The sequence below is a fragment of the Hyposmocoma kahamanoa genome, unplaced genomic scaffold (assembly GCF_003589595.1).
Source record: "Hyposmocoma kahamanoa isolate Upper Pololo Valley unplaced genomic scaffold, ASM358959v1 93, whole genome shotgun sequence".
Classification (NCBI taxonomy): domain Eukaryota; kingdom Metazoa; phylum Arthropoda; class Insecta; order Lepidoptera; family Cosmopterigidae; genus Hyposmocoma; species Hyposmocoma kahamanoa.
In genome coordinates, this window is record NW_020654810.1 from 2,950,473 (window position 1) to 2,973,630 (window position 23,158).

The 23,158-nt window shown below is 36.9% G+C and overlaps 1 protein-coding gene across 1 annotated transcript in view; it reads right to left on the reverse strand.

Annotated features, from left to right (window-relative positions):
* Positions 1-23,158, reverse strand: part of LOC113237176 (protein outspread) — a 474,205-nt gene that overhangs the window by 92,305 nt on the left and 358,742 nt on the right. Inside the window, exon 3 of the mRNA XM_026473494.1 lies at positions 15,591-15,656. Within this exon, the coding sequence (XP_026329279.1) occupies positions 15,591-15,656 (66 nt within the window). The remainder of the gene's footprint in view (positions 1-15,590; positions 15,657-23,158) is intronic.

Consider the following 23,158-nt stretch of genomic DNA (forward strand, 5'->3'; position numbering starts at 1 on the left):
AGTACTAATTTGCTATTCACAACCAGTGACCAAACTTGTAATTCAAATTCACAATTTACAATTACGAAATATAGATTTCGAAATTGATTAATTGATTAAATCATTGTGCAGACAAGCCCTATGGTCAGTTAAATGGTCAATTATAAGAGCATTACCGAGCATTACAGCTCCGTACATGGAGTCCATTACTTAATGATGTGGTAATCGATTTGCTACAAATTCAGCTGGCATTATAATCAATCTTGGATGCTGTGGTGAATTGGTTTATGTCGTCCTATAATAGCGATGCTTCAAGAAAGTAAAGGTGTATAGATAAATAAACTACACAGTTTAAAAACCAGCATGTAAAACAAGACTTTAAGTAGACATACGTGTAAATCATAGGCTCCCAAAGTTTTTGCCTCTCCGCGCACCGCCCACTTTGGTACGATATAAAAATTTCAAGATCCACCACCACAAAAAACAATTGAAATCGCGTATTTTTTTAATGTTTACTTAACACAAAAAATCACAAGGAAAAATTATATATATGTAGTGTAGTTTGTATATATATTCTAGACATTTCAGCCCGTGGACAGCGCCAACGCCCCCTATTGCTTTCGAGGCCTCTACCTCTAGGACCCTTCAGCGCCCAATGGGCGGTAGGCACCACTGTGGGAAACCATAATGTAAATAAATAAATACTAGGTGTATTGGGTTCAGAAAGTGTTGCCAGATAGTTACATTTTTCGTAACTTGTTACCCTCTCGCGTAAATAACTTTTGATGTTAAGAAAAGTTTTGTTTGTGATTTTTAAAATTTATAAAGTGTCTGACCTTGAGAATCAAAGTCTAAGTCAAATAACTTTTATTTCATAGGTAAGCAAATTAAACTTGAAATCTCCATACTGATTAAACTCTACTGGTCATTCGTAAGGCAGATTCCCCTGAGAAGAATAAGCAAGAAACTCCAGGGGTTGCTCTTTATAAATATACATTTGAATACATTTATCATTACAATATTTAATTTAAACATCTTAGATCGAGATTACCAGCAAGAACTAAACTGGTCACTACCACGGATTTTTGTTATCCAATACGCAGAAACTGTATTCATATTAATTTATTGCATGTTACATACATTGCTAATACAAGATGTTACAGTGTTGGGCAGTTAACATGTGACGCCCTGCAAGGGCACAAACTACAGAAGACAGAGTTCTTTTCTTACTTATATATTGCACAAATCACATTGCTTTATTGAATTATATTGAATACGAAATATATACATTATACGTTCAATAGTTGTTGTTTTAAAATGTATAATGAACCTTTAGTATAAAGTTTACTATAGTTTCAAACCTCGTGAAAGGTAAATTTGAGTATCAATCGGAATCTTATTATCTTATATTCACAGGCTTTGGTATGTGCGCCAGCGCAACGTCATTGGGTATAAAACAATTACGACATTTGAAATCCATCCATTTGTATGCATCTACTTATTATAATCTATCAATTAACATTGTACAGTTGGCAGATGTGAGTGTATGACAGAAAGCAGTGTCCAGCCAGCCATTGAATTATGACACGCTTTTATAACTGTGGTGTATAGCTTTTAATGTGCTATAAAATTCATTTATTACACTACCGAGCAAGAACCTCTTCTGAGGAGATTGTATATGCCCAATATGGTATGATAGATGTGGTTGTAAGAAACCAACAGATTTATTTTGCTAATCAGGCGTGGAGACTTAATAGAAAGATACATATATATGTATTTCTTATTATTAACACAAAGACCGAACAGTAAGGGAATAGAATAGTATTTATTATTTCAGGCATAGACCCATATAAATTGTTAGTAACATTTTCACTTAGAATAGGCCAGTATACAAAATACAACGACACTACTTCATAAGCGATGATGAAGTGATGCACTGTACCATCTGGGTAGTCCCAATAGCATCATCAAAGCGTTATTATATTGAAAGCGTATTATTGTAAGCGTTTCGTATACTTAACACACAGGCCGGCTGGATTCGAACCAGCGCTTTCTAGTAATCCGTGCTAGACGCTCTGTCAAATAAGACACGGAACGAACCAGCAGACCATACGTAATTTTCTACGTGCTTGTTACAAATCTTTGTTTTTTTATTTTTAAGGACTTTTTTGCTGTACCGAAATCTGTGAGAAATTTATGTCTTCACTCAGTCAGGCACCTTTACAGCTACCAACAGCTGACAACAGATGTCGCTTTTAATAATTGTATTTAAGTTTATTGATGATAATAATAATGAAATATAATATAGTAAAACTGACATTCAATAAAATTAATTATATACTCGTATATTTCTGTTTTGTCTAAAATTCAATCTCCTTGACTTTTACCGGAACACGCCGGATGCGCGTGCGCAACCGCACCACTCACAACGGATCCAGCACTAATTATCTATTGCACAATTAACACTTCCGTTTACTATTGCCTCTCTATGTCCTTTATATCTTAGAGCATATTCAATACGAAATGTTATATTATAATAACTTAAAGTGCCAGATAAACATTTCCGGGTCTGAAACTAGGGAATGAACTGTACTCTTATTACCTACCAGAGAACACCCAAATCAGAAGCAATTAATTTCCGAAGTTGGGGTCCTAACAGGAATCGAGCTTGGGGTTTTATTATCTAATGCTCACAGTGCCAACCTTTGAGCCACCGAAGTCGTCAAAAATATATTGTAAAGTACCGGTTTGTTTAGGCTGACATATTATAATGGTGTGTTCTCTTATATTTTATAAATTTATGAGAACACACCATACTACATTATAGAAATATATACGTAATTTGTTTTAGTTTAAACGCGACACACACGTCCGGTACTCACTCGGTTTTAGGGTCCACTGAAAATCAGCGTCACAGTCTTGTCCCGGCGGTGACATTAGCTGAGTGGATCCTATTACATACGCCACAGCCGCACACATAACATCTACTTTTTGGTAGCTTTGTGGTCGCATAATTATTTATTGCCAAGATTTTATTTTTAATTAATTTTATTTAGTTTTCTTTTTTGTTATTCATTTTCTGTTTGTTTTAATTTAGTTTGTTTTAGTTTTAATTTAGTTCTGTTTTATTTTAATTTTTTTTCACTTTTGTTTACTCTTTATTATCGTGTTGTGGTGTTATGTAATAAATGTATTCTATTCTATTCTATTCTATAAATGATGTTTACAGGCTTTGCTACGCCAGCACGTTTTTTTAGCACATGACTCGCAGAATGATCCATCTTCACGTCATAGTTCCAATAATACATAAATAAAGCTAAACAATGTGTCAAAATTTCTTAAAATTGTACTTCATGTCATGAACACAGCGTTCAAAAATAAGTCTGTTCAGCTTTACCCGTGGTCGAGTGTTCGGATCTGAAATTAAGTAACAAAAGTCTCTAATTGTAACCGCATTATTCCAAAGCACATCTAACATCATTATGCTAAATTCCCATCCTAGAACGAGATAATAGGACAAAAATTGTCACGAATTGCGAAAGCTCACTAATTAGGGTGCTGCATAACAATAGTACAGTTAATTTCGTAATTTTTGCGGTAATTTTGAGTGTTGGCGCGGTATGGCGCAGAGCGATCGTGTGGGACCGCGTCGCTGATGCAATGCGCCCGCGCAGGCCACAGTTCATGAGATACGCGATCGGCAATCTGACACAATTTACACCTTCCGATACGATCTTGTATCATTAGGTATTGTTAAGATGCTTTTTGAATGGTGGTTGTGCGATCGAAATGTGAGGATGTATTTCTTTTTTTTTTAATTAAGATGTTCCTATTTGTTTCTAGAGAGAATATTGTTTGTTGTATCAAAATTACAAGGTCGTCTATGGAAAAAACATGATGTTATGTCTGAGAAAGTAGGAGTGCCTACTTCTGAGTTTAGGCTGATGATCTGCCTCTATTTGGTTCTATTCCTTATGACTTTGCAAAATTAGAAGGAGATAACATAGAGGGAAAGAAAAAGTAAGTCTGGCATTCCGGCTGACGCCCGGCGCTGCCTTTCCGGGAGAGGTGGTGTGAAATATGCTCGTGACTCGGAACGTGGAATGTGCGCGGCCTTAACCAACCTGGCAAGCTGCAAATAATGGACAACGAAATATATAGGAAGAATGTTCACCGGTTGGGACTATGCGAAACCCACTGGAAAGTTCAGGGTCACTTAACGTCAGACTCTGGAAGTATGGTGTACTTTTCGGACCCTGAAGACGAAAGAAGCAATGAAGTGGCCTTCATCGTATCGCGGAAAAAAAACATATGCTCCACGGATTGTTAAATTGTTATGTTATATATGTAATTACTATTTTAAGTGTTACCATGGTAACTGAGTTTAATAACATAAGTTAATTAATAAAACTGATTAGACTTATTCTATTAGCTGATCTAGACAACTTTGTCATGGTGATTGTATACCATATATACTAATCCGGGGTATCTACACACATCAAAAAAAGTTTGCGATCAATAGCATAAGCTCCTATAATTCTTTAAATTTAACTTTATCAAGAAAAAATCTATGTTGTATGCTTTCTTTAAATAGGAATACCCTGTTTGAAATTAAAATATAAAACTATTTTTTATTATTTATTTTAAAAAATTGAGCCATTAATCATAACGTAATAGTGATAGAAATTTCATAGAAAGAAAAAGACTGTTTAATTAAACTTAAACAACAATTTATTATTAAAAGGTGTGAATTCAATATAAAATAACTCCTCCCCTGGCTCGAATACATGCGAAGATCCTCCTGGGCATGCTGAGGATCAAGTTTTCCAACATTTCCTGGGGTAACCTATCCCATTCTTCAATAGCGGCTTCCCTGAGCTCTGGAACTGTTTGGTGACGTGGCTCACGGTTCCATACTGCTCGTTTAAGAGCATCCCACGCGCGCTCTATTGGGTTTAAGTCGGGCGAGCCGGCAGGCCAGTCTAATCGTGTGATATAGTATTCTTGAAGAGCAGCATTGACTCGTTGAGCTCGATGTGTGGGCGCATTATCATCGACCAGTACAAATTGGTGCCCATGGTTTACTCGGAATGGTCTGACGATATCATCAATAGCAACTGCTTTGTACATGTCTGCTGTCATGAAGCCCCGATACGGGATCAAAGGCGTTCTAGCTCCAATCATAATGCCACCCCAAAAGGACACCGATTTTCCGCCTTACTGAACTGTTCCAGTGGCAGTTCTTTGTCTTTCACGGTCGCCTGGTCTTCTCCAGACACGGACACGTCGGTTATCTGGATGAGTGCTGATTCGGGATTCGTCAACGAAGAGACAGTTTTGCCAAATGTTTTCGTCCTCACCTTCTTCATTTTGCCGAAGTCTAGCCCACTGCAATCTTCGTTGTTGACTTTGCCGGGAATTGAGCGGAGCTCGCCAAGACCTCCGTGCTCGTAATCCAGCCTGGTGCAAGCAATTGCGAACGGTCTGCGTGCTAACTTCAAGCCCAGAGGCGGCCCTGACTTCTGCTTTTATTTTAGTGGCGTTGATTGTTGGATCACGGGCTGCCAGCAATCTAATATAGCGCTTTTGGGCAGCTGTCAAAACAGTTGGGCGACCGCTGCGGGGTCGGTCAGCTAAATTCCCCATTCCGTGATACCTCTGCAACGTAGCCACGACACAGGATTGGGATATAGCAAGTCTGCGTGCTATTACTCTCGTGGTGTATCCTTCTTCCCTCAAAGTTACTATTCTAGCTCGTAAAACCTCTGATAATCCTCTTGGCATTTTTTCAATCACAAGTTTCCGCGAAAAATATCTTGAATCGCTTATAATTGACTAAATCAGATTTCTGAATGAGCGTAAGCTAGGACTGAAAGCCTTTTTATATGAAAAAACAATTGAACGGGGTCATTGTTTTATGTTCTAATTTATTTTTAAATATTTTAATTTTGTTCTAATTTATTTTTAATTTTTAAATCATAATATAATCTACAGTAACAAAAAAGATTTCAGTTTTTCGAAGTGATCGCAAACTTTTTTTGATGTGTGTATATACCTGTCTGATCATTAAAATGATTACAACAAAAGCTACTGAAATATCTCAAGCTCTAAAGATTCCACAATATTAGCCAATAGCCACACGGAAGCAGTTGCGGGCGCAGGTGAATCGTTGTGGGTGCGCCCGCGCATCGTTGTGGCGCAACGCAAATCGCAACGCGCCCGCATTCCGTCGCCGACTGTCGGAGAGGACGCACGTCTCAGATACTGTCCTAAATTGTATAGAATAATGTACGTATAATTACCACATGTTATGTAAAGGATATGCTGGCGCTGGAAATGTTCTCTAATACACACGTTATTGTATAGGTAAATGCTGTCATTCAAATGATTTGCCAAATAACCTGTACGTTAGAAAAGGTTTTGTTCCTAAGGCTAGGTTTAATATTAATTAAATGAATGAATTAATGAAATATTCTTTTATGCACATCAAAAATTACAATAACAACACGGATCATCGATGTATACTTACAACACGGAGTAAGTCAACGTGCAACATGATAATGTAATGAAAAACATATTTACTATAATTTTACATAAAGTCGATTTACATTCATCTTGAATATTTCAGAATATCCGCTTTGTGTATCTGTAAGATTTGATGACTGTTTGGAAACAAAGAACCAGATTCTAGGGTAAGTCAATGACACGAGGGTCACCGAGAAAATTGACATTAGTTGAGGGAAGCAGAGTCTGATAGAATACGCGCTGCTACGATGGTAACGAAAAGAAATAGGCGGCTTCTCGCGCGATGCGAATGTTTAAACCAGTATTATTTAGTAGCTATAAAGCTCCTTGTGAAAATGTTCGACCGGGGAAGTACTGCCACCTTACTAATTTCTAGGTAATGGTGGGCGTTAATGCGTTCCGATTTTGAAGGGACAGGGTGCTGGTGAAATCAGAGGCACTTGTCTCTCACGGTGACGAGTGCAATGGCAGTGCTCCTCAGATCTTTCCGATTTCAAACTCGGAGTGCCACTGAAACTGTTATTGACAGGCGTGTCGCTTACGCAAAATATATATTTCAAAAAATAACGTAGATAACGTAGCAAAGTGACCCCATGACTTACGACAACACAGCTATTGCTCTCTGTTGTGCACAGGATGCATTTACCTGATCGTATCTGTACTTGGTATTTGAACCAACGATTAGAGCATTAATTGCTTGACAATTACGAAAATGATTTGTAACTGATGCTATCAGTTTTATTAACTACTATTGGATTGTGAAGTGGTGTTTATTTAATAACCAGAGATCGCAATAGGGAGCGTAATGCATATAGAGTGGGTAATACCTCCTAGTGAAATTCTAGAAAGATTAAATATATTTTTTTACGATTATAATTTTTTTTATTTATTATAGACAGAATTAGGTAAGGTACAGTCCCCGTCCGTAAATGAAATTAGGTTTTGCGTATATACATTATTTAACATGAGTCAGCATTGTTTACATCCTAGGTACTTCGCAATCTTTTAAAGCCGATGGAAAACTTGTGTGGTCTCTTAATCCAATAAGGGTAGGGCTTCACTACGGTACAATGATTGTATCATACATTTTGCAATATTATTGCAATTCAAACTAATATTGTAAATCCGAAAGTAACTTACCTTTTCACGCCTAAATCGATAAACCAAATTTTATGAATTTTGGTATAAAGATAGATGGAACCTAGGAGAAGGATACAGGCTAGTTTTTGTCAGAAAAATAAATCTTAAAGGCGGTGGAGTAAAGGATGAAAGTTTGTATGGAGAACCAATCATTTCTCGAATATAGTAGGCTAATCGAAGTATCTATTTAATTCTGCGAAGACGAAGTCGCGTACCAGCTACATTTTTTTTATAATACCAAGTGACGGTACGAACAAGTCGTGCGCCTGATGGTAAGTGACACGCCTATCCATAACAGTTGCAGAGACACTCAGAGCTTTAAATCGCAAAGGTCTTAGGGGCACTGCCACTGCGCCAGTCACCCCGAGACATTAGTTGACAAGTCCCATGTGCCTGTAATTTCACCAGCACCCTTAATCTTCACATTATTGCTTGGCTGCAGAAACAGGTACGGCGGCAGACTTCCCTGGACAAACTCTTTCACATGGAGACTAGTTATACTAAACTGCTGTTCACTTTGTAACTAAACCTATATACGTCATAATGTATTAAGAGTTAAAACTAAAATGATATAAATATCTACCTAGAGATAGGTACCCACTTGCAACTAGAACAACAACATTAATTAATAATCATAAGTCATAATCGACGTGAAGGCTGCGCCCACGCATGTCCCCTGCACTAGCGGGTTCCGCATTTCTCATTAGCTCTCACATTTATGAATTTTGCATGTTATGCATATGCATCAAGATGGAAAAGCCATGTAGGAGTGAAACTCAAGCGCAGATGTCATTTACAGCAGCAAGGTTAAGCTAAGGTAAGATATAACTAGTTTAGACTAGTTATAGAAGTAAATGGTCTTCAGTTCATTAGTAGGACCACCCAAGAACGCTTAGTAGCTTTCGGTTCCTAAATGATTTTGGTTGGTTTTTACGAACAAACGTATGCTTCAGACCCTTTACAGGTACCATGGTCCACGGCTGAATGAGATGGTGAAGCCATCAACCATTTATGTCTCATATTAATGCAAAGCACTACCAGTTACAAAAGTTATTTAAACACACACACACTTTCACAAACACATACACTTTCAGTGTGAGAATTATTTAGACAGATTATATAATTTAGATTAATTTAATTTTACTCATGTGCTGTCTCCACAAATTACTACTTGTTCTTATTATTATTTTAAATAAAATAACGACAATTGTAAATTTTACTACGCCACAGGTTTTCGTTTTATGTTGTATTATTATTGTGGCAAATAAATTTATTATTATTTAAAAAAATAAAATAAATAAAAATAAAAATCATTTATTTCGGACTTGCATCCATATAAGTGTTAGTAACAATTTGCTTAATCCTATGTTAGTGCCTTATAAAAATATTATTATTGTAACTTAACCTAACGTCTTTGGCGAGATGGACGCTGGTCCAGTGTCGCATAATCGCACTGTCCACGTCCAATCTCGCCGCGACCGTCTGCAGGAGGCTGTTGGGGCTGCCACGCACACGATAGATTAGAGAAGCGATGCTCTTTCGGATGATAGCTGAGAAACTATCAACCTCAACCTTTTAAAAAAAACCTTCTTTTTAATTTACTAAAACACTCCAAATTTACGCTACATACGTTTTACTAAAAAAATTATGTTAACAATATGAATTTAACTAAGAATTCGAAACTCTTATTAAAGAATATTGTGACTGATCTGGTTAGAAAAATCCATCGAATGTCACACCCTCGGTGCATCGTGCCCAGAAGGGTGGCAATGTTTCCACTTTGGGTGGCTAAGCTTATTCTCTGGCGGAGTCATCAACCTTCTGGCCACCGGAGACTTCGGCCGTTTAGTGGTTCAATAACCGAATTCTTTTTTTATAATATCAATTGACGGGACGAACATGTCTTGCACATGGTGGTAACTGACACGCCGCTCCTGGACAGTTGCAGTGCAGCTCCGAGCTCAAATCGCAAAGATCGGAGGGGCACTGCCACTGCGTCTGTCACCTGAGTAATAAGTTGACAAGTCCCTGTAATTTAACCAGCAGTCCAACACCCTTCAAAACCAGAACGCAGTAATGCTCACATCACTGTTTGGCGACACAAATAGGTTAGAGCTGTACTGCTGCTAAAATCTTCTTATGGTTTCTTTCTGAGGAACGTGACTCAATCAAAATCAGAATCATTTATTGTTAGAACTGGTAAAAAAGATGTTACATGTAGTACAACAGTTCATACCCATGTCGAGTGTACAATGTTTTATGATTACAATTAGTGTCATCAATTAAAATACAATATAATTCAAAATGTCAACAAGCTACACATTTACTTTAAAAATTTTAATGTATTACATAACTATCAACGTCAAAATAAAATAATTAAATACATTATATAACTATCAATGTCAACAACTTAAACACGAATCTTAAAATAAAGTTTATCTGATTCCAACATAACAATGTTTATTATATTTATTTTAATCATTAATGTATTTTTATTCACCGATATCCTTATAATGGCGACCGTATCTTGCCAATAATCTGTGTCTGTGATCTGCCTATGGTTTCTGATTCCTGCCTCTAGGTCTTTTTTCTTCCACTTTCTATATTACCATCAAACCAAACAGTAACCTAATACCGAATAGTAACTAATAATCGTTGCAACTCTAATAATAAATCCTAGTAAGTTAAATGCTACTTCTAGAACGTATTCAAAGTAACATCGTAAATTATCACTATTCACATGATAATGACCCGCGAACATACTCAACAAATCAGTTGCATTAGAATGTGACGGTGTCGATGTGACATAGAACCGGCACACTTACCTCATTAAGCACGAGTTTAGATTACTATTCTCCTTGTAGGGTGAGTTGGTTAATTGTTAACAGGTTATTTATGTTTGGTGTGAGACATTTTTCGATGTCTAACGGATTACTTATTATTTATTACTTTACTTTCAATATGAATTGAAATTAATTAAGTTCAAGTTGTGAAAACAAATTATAGTTTAAAAAAAATTAGTTCAAGAGACTCAAACATACTATTAAATGAAACTAATTCGCTGGTGGTGTGATGTTTATTTCTCCAGCCAGAGTGCAATGGAAACATCGAGTATAACCACAAATAGAGACGACATGTTATTTTGTTTGAAAACTATTCTGCCAAATAATTACTGTGACTACGGCGCTCCGATTGGCCAGCCCGAATTCGAAACAATTGACGGATGTCGTTAATTGTTTCATGTAGGCCAGTTTAACTTCAGCTTTGGTATAATGGACGAAAATTGAAAAATTACATATTTAATATTTAACTGCCGATGAAATGTGATTCCGTTTGTTTTGTAATTGGATGTTTTGCTGCTTTTCCCACACCACCGAATGGAATAGCCCCAAATGTTAGAGATATTATCGTTATTACAATAAATACAGAATATTTTTGGAGTATACGGAGACGTACACACAGGTTTGTTGTTGGCACTGTATTATTTCAGTTTTATAATTTGTGATTTTAGCGCAAAAGAGAGTTGATATTTAAAAGTGAATGACCCTTATTTCGTCTCTATTTCTGGTTATACAGGTACTCGATGAATGGAAAAGACCCGATACAAAAGATACAATAATTTCTTCCCGCCAAAACCGCCAAGCGCCATAGAGGAACAGTTTTGGCGGTATTGTCTACGACCAACAATAATACCAGAAGATGATAACAGATGGCAGATCGCAAGCAAAGTCTATGATTGTGACACAGTCTATGGCACAAAGTACTTTTCAATTCTATGGCATTATGAAATAATAATTGGCAACATCGATATAAAAGTAAAATGTCATCTGGATTCGCTCTGGACCTTTTGGAGGGAAAAGCGTCGTTTTTATTTTAACTTTCAATTATTTTGTGAAATCTAGTTTAAAGTGGAATAGGATAGTGCTATTGTGCCTTAATCGAAGATTAAAACGCGAAATTATACGAATCTCGAACTAAAATACCCGTATCGGCCCGTTTGAAGGAATCCCGAGTCAATCCAAGCACGCCGCCTCAAATTGCCTATCCTCTTTGTGGCGGCCATATTTACAGAAACATAATTAAACTTCATGTTTAGGCTGATGGCTTTGCCAAAGCCTTAATAAATAAAAAACAATGTCATCTGCAATTCAAATTTCTGAAATAACATCTGACACTAGCCTAGTGGCGGCCATAACGGAAATAATGACTGCAATTAAATGAACAATTACCGCGGCCGCCGCGCGTCGACCGCCCTGGTACCTCGCCTTCATGTACATTAATGGCGAATCTGGATTGTATTTGCTAAGCAACAACACTTAAATTTCTCTGAATAACACAACCGCGCGGTCGCCGCGCGGGCCGCCGCGTAGATCAAATTCGAGCCAGACTCATGCCCGGGACGCTTATTTAAGTTAAAACGTAAAAGCTAAACAAATAAAGCGTATTTTGCCATGACAGTTACACGAACGCGGACTCCGCTCGGTGACTACGCGCGGGGTGGGCCCGATGAAATTCACACATGTATTACATAGAATTTGTTCACAATAAATGAATATATAACTACAATAACTATTTGTTCGAGTGTGATACAATTATACAATGTAACGCGCAAAATACGACTCAGGGTTATTTGTAATATTCCAACAACCTTGAAGGACAATATTATTAACATCATGAAGGACATTTTTTGTTCTATGTCCTTTAATTAAACAGTTTCATCAAATTTTACTTTCATACAAAAATAAAAACATTTAAATTGATATCTTTAAACTGTGATAACTCTATGCATTACCAAAACAATGCGCTAGAGAACAGCGTAAACAACAGTCCGGTGCTGTTTACATAGGTAAATATAGTCCTACGAGATTGTCAGGGTTTTACAAATTATTATGTATATTAAGTCTCTTGAACTCATTGACTTACAATTATATAGACGTCGGGTCCGCGCTAAAAAGTGTCCGAACTTATAAGGCGTTCATCCTGGGAAGTACTGACACCTTACCAATTTTTGCCGCCAAGCAGTAATATGATAACATGCGTTTCAGTTCGGGTGCTGGTGAATTATTTCAACGTATTCCTACAATGCGTCCTGTCACTAATCGAACTTCAATAAATGTTAACAGGTTATTTGTATTTGGTGTCATTTTTGGGGTGTCTAACGGATTGCTTATTATTTATTACTTTACTTTCAATATGTATTCAATTAATTTAGTTCATGTTGAAAATAAATTATAGTTTAAAAAAATATTTATTGAAGTTTAGTTAGTGACAGAACGATCAAGTCGCGCATCTGGTGGTTCTGGTGCGTTCCGGTTTTTGCTGCTGGTGAAATTACATAGGACTTGTCAACTTATGTCTCAGGATGGCGGGCGCAGTGGTAGTGCCCTTCAGATCTTTGCAATTTAAAGCTCTGAGTGGCAATGCAACTGTTACGGACAGGCGTGTAGCTTACTCAGGCGAATGACTTGTTCGTTCCGTCACTTGATATTATAAGAAAAACAAATTGGTGTTTACACTTTAACAGCAATTACTTAGAGAAATAAAAACATCAAAACTGTGAGAATCTACTCATAATGTGGAATTTTAATTTATTTTTGAATAATTGGAACGGCTGTATTTTCTCAATATCTTTTATAATAATAATAACGCTCACAATCAACATAGCCCCGCACTAGGGAAACCCTGTGTCGCGAGTGCCATGGACACACACATAGACAACCACAAATTACACCCAAACTCACGAGAGAAATAAATGTAGGCCATACAAATATTTCTCCCGGCCCGGGAATCGAACCTGGGTGGCAGTCCGGCATGGTAACCGTTCGGCCACGGAGGCAGTTAAATCTTTTGGTAATTTAATGTACATTTTGAGCTACTTCTTTGTTTTTCTTCCGATAATTCGTCCGCTGTATTTGCATATATCATTAGCATGCCCGGTTTTACGTTTTTAAATATTTATAACAAACTAGTGAAGTAATTTCACAAAAAATATATTTTCAATAAAATCAATAATGTATGTTATAAAATTATAAATGCGCTTTAACAAAATTCGTAGAACATGTATTTATCCGCGATACGAAAAATTATAATAAAAAAGCATTCTTGTCATATATGCGATACGTAGAAGAAGTATGGCGGTTGTCCAAGTCACAGCGTCGCGTTCAAGATAAATACTCGTAAATGAATCCAGTCATCTGATATATTTTCCCATGTATTCCATCCTTCCTGTTTGCCCCAGTAGGGTACGAGCAACTATTGCTGGCTGTGTTTTTCTACCTTACTATAAAAGGACGCGTATGAAACATTCATGTGGAATTGTGGATTGTATGAATATGTATGTAAGATATTATTTTGATTGTGATAGCCTTGTATGTAAATTGTAATTGAACAGTTTATGAATGTATTAGTTTATAGTTTGTATAATAATTACATATCTAAAGATTTTAGAAATTTAGATTAAATGTAAACAAAGAAATGTTACTGTCAAAATGTAAATGAGGGATTAGATAAGGAGGTTCTCATTTTTTACAATTTTAATTATCTATTACAAAATATTAACAATTAACAAAAGCTTTAACAAAGACATTACGGAAACAAACTCTTGGGAAGTACTGCCACCTTACCTGTTTCTACCGCCAAGCAGTAATGGTCACATTACTGCGTTCCGGTTGTAAAGGGTAAGGGTGTTGGTGAAATTACAGGCACATGGGACTTGTCAACTTATGTCTGTGTGTAGTGACAGGACGATCAAGTCGCGCATCTGGTGGTTCTGGTGCGTTCCGGTTTTTGCTGCTGGTGAAATTACATAGGACTTGTCAACTTATGTCTCAGGGTGACAGGCGCAGTGGCAGTGCCCTTCAAATCTTTGCGATTTAAAGCTCTGAATGGCACTGCAACTGTTATAGATATGCGTGTCGCTTACCACCAGGCGCACGACTTGTTCATCTCGGCACTCGATATTGTAAAAAAAAGCTTTAACAACAACGACCTGCGACATGGTCTTTTACTATATTAAACAAGTACCTTGGTACGAGTACTTAGAGCGTGTACCTTGCGCCAATTGGCAAATTCTTTCTCCACGATGGCAAGCACGTCCTACCGATGAGCACTAAAGAAGTCTCTTTGCCCACCTCACCCTGTGACACTAACTCTCGGTGTAGCTGAGGCTATGGGCCACAGCAGTTATAGTGTATGTCATCGATATGATAAGAAGAAGCTTATAAGTAGTAAGCAGCAGAAAACTATAGATTGTGCGATCTTATGAACTAATAATAACTACTAATCAGTACAGAGTACTAAAAAAACCGACCTCAAAAGTAAGTGGAGTACATAAAATTACCAAATTTTATTGAAATCGGTTACCGGACAGTGCGCAAACCCGGATTCATCCCCTAGTTCACCACTATGCGGGACTTGATACAGGAGATAATAAAAATCGGTTCTCACTACTCGAAGTATGTTGAGAGAGAAAAACGCCTTGAATTGGAGAATAGCAAAATCAACCATTAAAATAGTTGCGCCTTGTAATAAAATTTAGGCGCTATTTATTTTCATTTTATATTAGACACATATTAGATTCTTTTTTATGAATCTTCATGCGTGAACAGCGACCCTTAGAGGTGGATGATTTTCTTCAAAATGAAATGGGACCACTATGAAGGTACCCTCTTTCCAACACAAAAAGAATCATCAAAATCAGTTCACAAATACCGGAGTTATCGCATTACATATATACAAAAAAAATATATACAGTCGAGTTGAGAACCTACTCCATTTTTTTATTATATACATATTTTTTTATATGTTCTACACATTGGGTAAATTCGATTATTTGCAGAAACATTATTAAATTAAATGGGTATGTCCAAAACCGTTCATATTTTAGGTAAATTAACCACCTCAATTCAGATGACTGCTTATAAGTTATAAATTATGTGAGTACTCACATGTTCGTCCAAGGAATATGTTAGTTCGCCGTCGTCGTACAGCACGAACCATCTCCGTTGCCATCTCTGTAACAAAATGTTTTTTAATTAATTAAATTATTAAGTGATTGTGCGACAAACTGGATAGATAATCGCCTTATTTACTAAAAAGACACATGGACATTAAAATACATGGTGAAATATATTTTTCTAAAAATTTTTAATTCCAAAACGTATATCTCGTATCCTTACATCCTCTAATTATTAACTGACGTAGACGAACGGTTACCGTGCTAGACTGCCACGCAGAGTTCCCGGGTTCGATTCCCGGGCCAGGAGAAGTACTTGTATGACCTACATTTATTTCTCTCGTGAGTTTGGGTGTAATTTGTAGGTGTCTAGCTATGTGTGTGTGACGATGTGACCTCCTTACATCGTCATTCCACCTTTTTATCGCTATTTCTCAATAGTTTAAGTCGTATACTTAAACTGTTTAGGATTTGATATTAAAGGGAGACTTTAAGGTATTGCATGATTTATTTTGCGTTCCCCATTGATTTACAATTATATGGACGTCGAATCCGCGCTCAAAAGTGTCCGAACTTATAAGGCGTATCGTATACAGAGCGTCATTCACGCTTTAGTCTTCGTTTGTTCGACTGACAGCGAAGCAAGCAAAATTATACAGTACTGCGATGACATTACAATTTAAATTCAACGTTTTAGCTTTTTCATATTCCTTTACATGTCACTACGTTTAAATAGGTTGGCTTGGGACATTTTTTTCGTGGTTTTTGTATTAGACCCGTCGTCCATTAATTTGTAAGTCAATGGCGTTCCCCTTCTATTTTTGGGAGTTGTAGATCGATATACATTTTGTTTTCTGCATTTGAATAATAATAACAATTTATTTATAAAACAACTAGGGCTCATTTGTGTTTTTTTTTATATTACCAAGTGACGGGACGAACGAGTCGTGCACCTGGTGGTAAGCGACACGCCTGTCTATAACAGTTGCAGTGCCACTCACATTACAGGCACACGGGACTTGTCAACTTATGTGTCAGGGTGACAGGCGTAGTGCGATCCGAGACCTCAGATCTTTGCGATTTAAAGCAATGACTTTATTTTTTTATAGTTTACTTTTTATTTACCCTTCAAAATCGGCCAATCAGTAATGCTTCGCTGCAGAAATAGGTAACCCTGGACTAACTCTTTCACAAGGAGCTCGATGATGCTATTAAATGCCTGTCATTTCGACCTCTCCTACGTAAAATATCGTATGTCGAAATTGCCAAGTTTACAGGGGAGCCTTTTAAAGTTCTGAATTCACTTATATAAGCCTAACACGTGACTTTAGCATTTCTTAGTTTTATTCATCAAAGCTCGTTACTCACATAGAGTATTATAAAATCCAAGATATCGGTTAGATGATCTATTAGATTATCACTCTATGTGAGTAATGAGCTTTGCCGAATAAAACGGAGACCTTTAAAACGCTCCCCTGTAAACTTGGCAATTTCGACATACGATACTTTACGTCGGAGGAGGCGATTTGTTTGTCTTTTGCATTTTGCTCTTGTGCGAAATTGAATTGTATTGTATTGCATTGTACTACAACGTATTGTATTTGCATTGGCAATTAACTACAGATTAAAATAATACCACGTAGCAAACACCAGCGTGGTCGCAATCGGGAATCGAATCTATGCCCTTTCTAGTTGAATGGGTAATTATATAATTTACCTATGTGGAAAATAGTTAAATGCCAGCCTATCTGACAATCGACATTGTTCTGAACGGCAGGATTTGCACTTAACGGGTTTTAGGTTTATTAGGTTGTTTTTAACTACTTATTAAAGTACAGTCAACAGTACGTCAAGCCCTACACTTTTGTTAGAACATCCCCTCCATTGGTTGCAACGGAATAAGATCTGTCAATGTGTACCACTTATTATTTCGGATATAAATTATCCGTAACATGTTTATATTTGACTAAATGATAATTAATTTTTTAATAATAATTACTTTTGATGGTAATGTGAATTTCCTAGTGCCAATATTGGTAGTTTAGTTGGAAGAACGTTTGCATATTGGAGGATCAGGGTTCGAATCCCATTACCGGCCTGCGTCACTAAGCGGTTTGAATTCATGGGCAATTTGACAAGGCAATTATTTTAACTTGCTTGATTTCTTTGGAGACTGGCAGATAAGATATGTCAGGAAAGTAACAAGGATTTCCGTAGTCTCTGCTTACCCTATTATTAGTGGTAGTAGGGAGACAGACAGTTCACACAATTGCAACATCGTGATGAGTCCTGTCCAAAAATAGTTCACACAATTCTTCGGAGCTGTCTTATGTCCTCAAGTAACTTTTATAAAGAAAAGAACTCACTTTGGGGTCTTACTTATCTTTCGCAGGGACCCATGCCTAGCAGTTGGACCATATCGAAAAGTGAAGAGTAATAATGAAAAAGATATTACTTTGATATTAATTTATATCTCGATTAATTCGTTTTCAAAGCATACTTGATTTAGGCTTTATAGTATTATTAAAAAAGACCGCAGTGACGGTAAATTCGATTAATTTAAAAAAAAATTCAATTACCAATATTTTGAAAACGTATTTCTAAACTATCTCATACAATATCACAATACATTGTAAAGCACTAACGTAATTAGGGTATCAGAACTTATTCGCCACTCCTGCGCAGATTGCAAGATACGAGAACGTGCGAGCCGACGCGTACGTGACAACACGATTGGGTGTAGCACAATTGGGTAATTTACCCCAACATTATTTCTGACGGTAGTGTCGTTGGAATGTTGTAAATATGTTGTTGCGTAAGCATATGATTTATTGTTAATTAGTGATTAAAACAAGAAATATTACACACGGTTATTTGTATTAACAACGTCGCAGGACTATACTACCCTCCTTATCCATAACTAACGTTATCGACATTTTTAGCAAAATAGAGCTATTAACATATCTAGATCTACAAAACGTGGCCCACAACCACATCTAATCGGTTTTTTAATATCTCATTTAGTTTCAGTTTTCTTCTTAAGATGCGATACTTCCTCTGCTCAAATTCAAATTTTTCCCGTGCTAATACGATTCATCTTGGTTGGGTCGAGCAGCAGGGACACTAGCTTTATTTTAAAAACACAGAATTAAAATTAGAATTATAATTGAAATTTATTGATTAGAATTAGAATTGAAAAAAAAACAGATAGCTGTCAACCACATTTAAAATATTTGAAAATACTGACTCTACCATGCTTATATATATTTGAAATTTCACTTTTCGTAAAGCGTCATCGTCATTTATTTGAATTCGTCACCCGAGCCCGCCGTTCTCGTCAACTGAAAAGTAGATCATGTAAAACTGCTCTACTTCAAAAGAGTGTAATAGTAATGGCTACGAAGGTTTATAACAAACTTTCACTTGAAATTAGGAATTGCAACGATTGTGCAGAATTTAAGAAATTATTATTTAATTACCTTTAGGTAATAGGACATTCTATAATATTGAAGATTTCTTATAAAATTTGCATTTCATATTGTTAAATTTGTTATTGATTATTTTTATTATGTTTCATTAGTATTAGGTTTCATTACTTGGACTGCATGATTATAATATTATTACAAATTATTGCATGAGAATTAATAATTTATTTAAGTTTACTCGTGTATTCGCGACACACACGTCCGGTACTCACTCGGTTTTAGGGCCCACTGAAAATCAGCGTCACAGCCTTTTCTCGGTGGTGACAATAGCTGAGTGGGATCCTGTTACATACGCCACAGCCGCGCACATGACACTTAACCTAATTGTGTTAAATATTTCATGTTTGCTTTTTTTTCCAGTTATTTTTATTTAATTTTTTGTTTTAATGTAGCTTCATCTTTTTTTATCTTCATTTTATTACTGTCTATATTTTTGTTGTGGCGTAGTAATAAAGGATTTCTATTCTATTCTATTCTAATTACTAAAACTAAGAAAACTTTGTATGCCATAAGGCGGATCACAGTGATTCAAAATTCATTCTTGTAACAAGTTTATAACCTGTGTATCACAAAGATTTGATTTGATTTGATTTTAGAATACCTTTCTTTTACAAACGAAATTTTAACCCAATTGAAAAATGTATATCGTATACTACACGTGTTCTATTTAGTTATATTGATATATAAAAAAAAATCATTGGTATATATAAAGTACCTATTGAATACGGCGGTTTTGTTGTAAAATTTCGAGGCAAGTTTGTGTTTTTTTCTATCGTTAAAACTTTTAGGAATCGTGTTTTCACACTGTGTACTAATCAGTGTACATCCTCAATTTTATTATATATTTTTTTCAAAGTAATTGATTCAACTCTTTCAAAAAAAACTTATGCAGTGCAAATGTGTACTTATGACAAGGAGGGCTTTGGTTAGCTTTGGTGTCTCATGGGTAGGTATATTGTATGGTGTAAGGGGCTGTTGTCCACAATTTGACGTCCAGCCGCCTATCATGAGGTATATATTCAAAAACGTAACAATCACATTTTCAGTTGCCACTTTTTGCCAATTTTCAAGTTATGTCATTGTTGAAGCCGATGTGAGATACGAAGCTTAACCTGTTACAAGCTTACAGTGCACAAGATATGGCCTAAATACATTGACTTACAATTATATGGACGTCGGGTCCGCGCTAAAAAGTGTCCGAACTTATAGGGCGTTAAAATCGTATACAGAGCGTCATTCAGGCTCTAGTCTTCGTTTGTTCGACTGACAGCGAAGCAAGCAAAATTAGACAGTACTGCGATGACATTACAATTTAAATTCAACGTTTTAGCTTTTTCATATTCCTTGACATGTCACTACGTTTAAATAGGTTGACTTGGGACATTTTTTTCGTGGTTTTTGTACACCCGTCGTCCATTTATTTGTAAGTCAATGCCTAAATAGAACTTTCTCTTTAACAAAAAAATGTAAACGTCATATCAAAACTCAATTACATTATGAGATTCACACGGCTAGAAAAGGAATTGCGAAAGCCGAATATCAGTTTTGGCTAATTATCCAATTAACCGCTGTCTGTTTGTTTCTCACGGCGGTCATGCGCGTGCGCACGCGAGCTGCATGTGTGGTGTACTTGTCGAAGGACGGTGAGAGGATATTTCATGCGTGAAGTATAAATGAATTTGGACAAATCAGGCAGTGATGGTCTAGTAGAAAGAGCGTTTGACTTGCATGATTGATGTGGGTTTGTAAATGGGAGAGTGTGTGCTCCAACAATTGTTTTTTTGTTTTTATATAATAATAAGTGACGTGACGAACAAGTCGTGCTAAGATCTGAGGGGCACTGACCCGACACCGACACCTTGAGACATAAGTTGACAAGTCCCATGTGCCTGTAATTTCACCAGCACCCTTACCCTTCGAAACCGGAACACAGTAATGTTCACATTACTGGCTTGGCGGCAGAAATAGTTAAAGTGGCAGTAGTTCCCTGGACGAACGCTTTCACAAGGAGCTCTACTGCTACAAAATTTTAAAGATTTGATACTGTACATAGCGCACTTATACGTTAGCAATATAAACACATAGAAACTTGAACACCAGTGGGAGAATCGTGAATATTTACGATGTTTGATACGCATACATTATCTCGCTAACCGGTTAAAACAATGCTTTTGTAATTACCTCTAATGCCAGGGTGCCAGATCGACGTGCATAAAGTCGCATTAGAAGCTGTGTACATGGTTCTTTTTAATCATTTATCTATCTATTTCTATAAAAGAAAAGAGTAGTTGATGTGAACGTGGCGTTCCGTGATCTCTGCCTACCCCTATTGTGGGACAGGGCGTGAGCTTATGTTACTATCTATATCTATACGACCGTGTTCACACATATAGAACACAGAAAATCACACCCAAACTCACGAAAGAAATAAATGTAGGCCATCATTGACTTACAAATAAATGGACGACGGGTCTAATACAAAAACCACGAAAAAAATGTCCCAAGTCAACCTATTCGAAATTTAAATTGTTATGTCATCGCAGTATCGCGCTGTCCGTAGAACAAATCAAGACTAAAGCGGAGTGTCGCGCTCTGTATACGATTTTAGCGCCTTACAAGTACGGACACTTTTTAGCGCGGACCCGACGTCCATATAATTGTAAGTCAATGTTGGCCATACAAATTCTTCTCCCGGCTCGAGAATCGAATCCACGGGCCTTTATATCGTTTACATTTCTGCGGAACGCAATGGAAGTGTATTTTCGTAACGTGTAATGTACAAACAAGACACACGTCAAAAAACGGGTCGTTTACTAACATTCCCTTCCATTACCGCAGCAATGTAGTTTCTCTACAACTCAATCTTCATTGTTGCTTATTTGTAAAATTACAGGCACAAGCGACTTCCTGACATATCACAAGGTGACAGGCGCAGTGGCAGTGATCCTCAATTCTTTAGGAATTAAAGCTTTGTCGCATTACATAATATCATAATAAAAAATTTATATATCTTTGTAGGAATGACTGCGCAGATGGAGAATCTCACCATATATGCGCATCTATATAATGCCTATTCACCCTCTTCTGGATGCCGTGGTAGCTTGGTTTGACCTATCGCTTCTTAAGCAAAGGTCGGTGGGTTCGAATCTGAGCTCGCACCTCTGAGTTGCCCGGAATTTACATTTACGCGCGAAGTTTAATTCGGAATTTACCACGAGCTTTTCGGCGAAGGAAAACAGCATGATGAAACTTGCACATCGAAGAAGGTTCACCACCCGCGAGAAACGTGTGAAGTCGCCTGAGAGGAGACCAGTGCCCAGCAGTGGGTTGGTGATGATGACTCCCTCGTGGAAAAGGTCCAGCGTTCAGGGAACAAACCTGCAGGCAAGGAATTTTGCACCAATGTCGTACACCACAGAAATGTGGAAACGCAATGCTTCGTGGGAATCTTGGGTATAACCACAAAATAGGGGATGAACTTTAGCCTACGTCTAGTCTAAATTCCGTGGCACAATCTCCGTGATATATTCTGTAGAATACTGAAAAGCAGGCAACTTTACGTTGGTGTTCAAGACTTTACCAAAACCAAACAAAAGACAATCAACCGACCACCTGTAGGGCCTATTTACATGATTTAAACCGCTTTACAAAATCCCGGATCACGACCCTAGTAGTTAATAAATAAAACAACATTGTAGAGGTACTGAATATTGTAATTTATACTATTCATAACTATGCAAGGGCAAGTGACGTTAGAAAGTGCCCACTGGCCGTAAATCCAGGACAGTGGAGTGTATAATTCCATCGTGGATGTATTTATAACACTATATAGATATATTATAACAAACTAGTGGAGTAATTTCAGAAAAAATAATTGAATATCAATTCAATAAAAATTTAATTATTACAGTGAATAGCGACATCTCTCGCCAGGATTGGTAGCTGTAAAGGTACTAACTGGGTGATAAATCTGTCATAGATTTCTCATAGATGGCGCTACGACTAAAAAGTCGTTGAAAGACCAAGTACAAAGACACGACGCAAGCACATAGAAAAATTCCTTCGATCCGGTCGG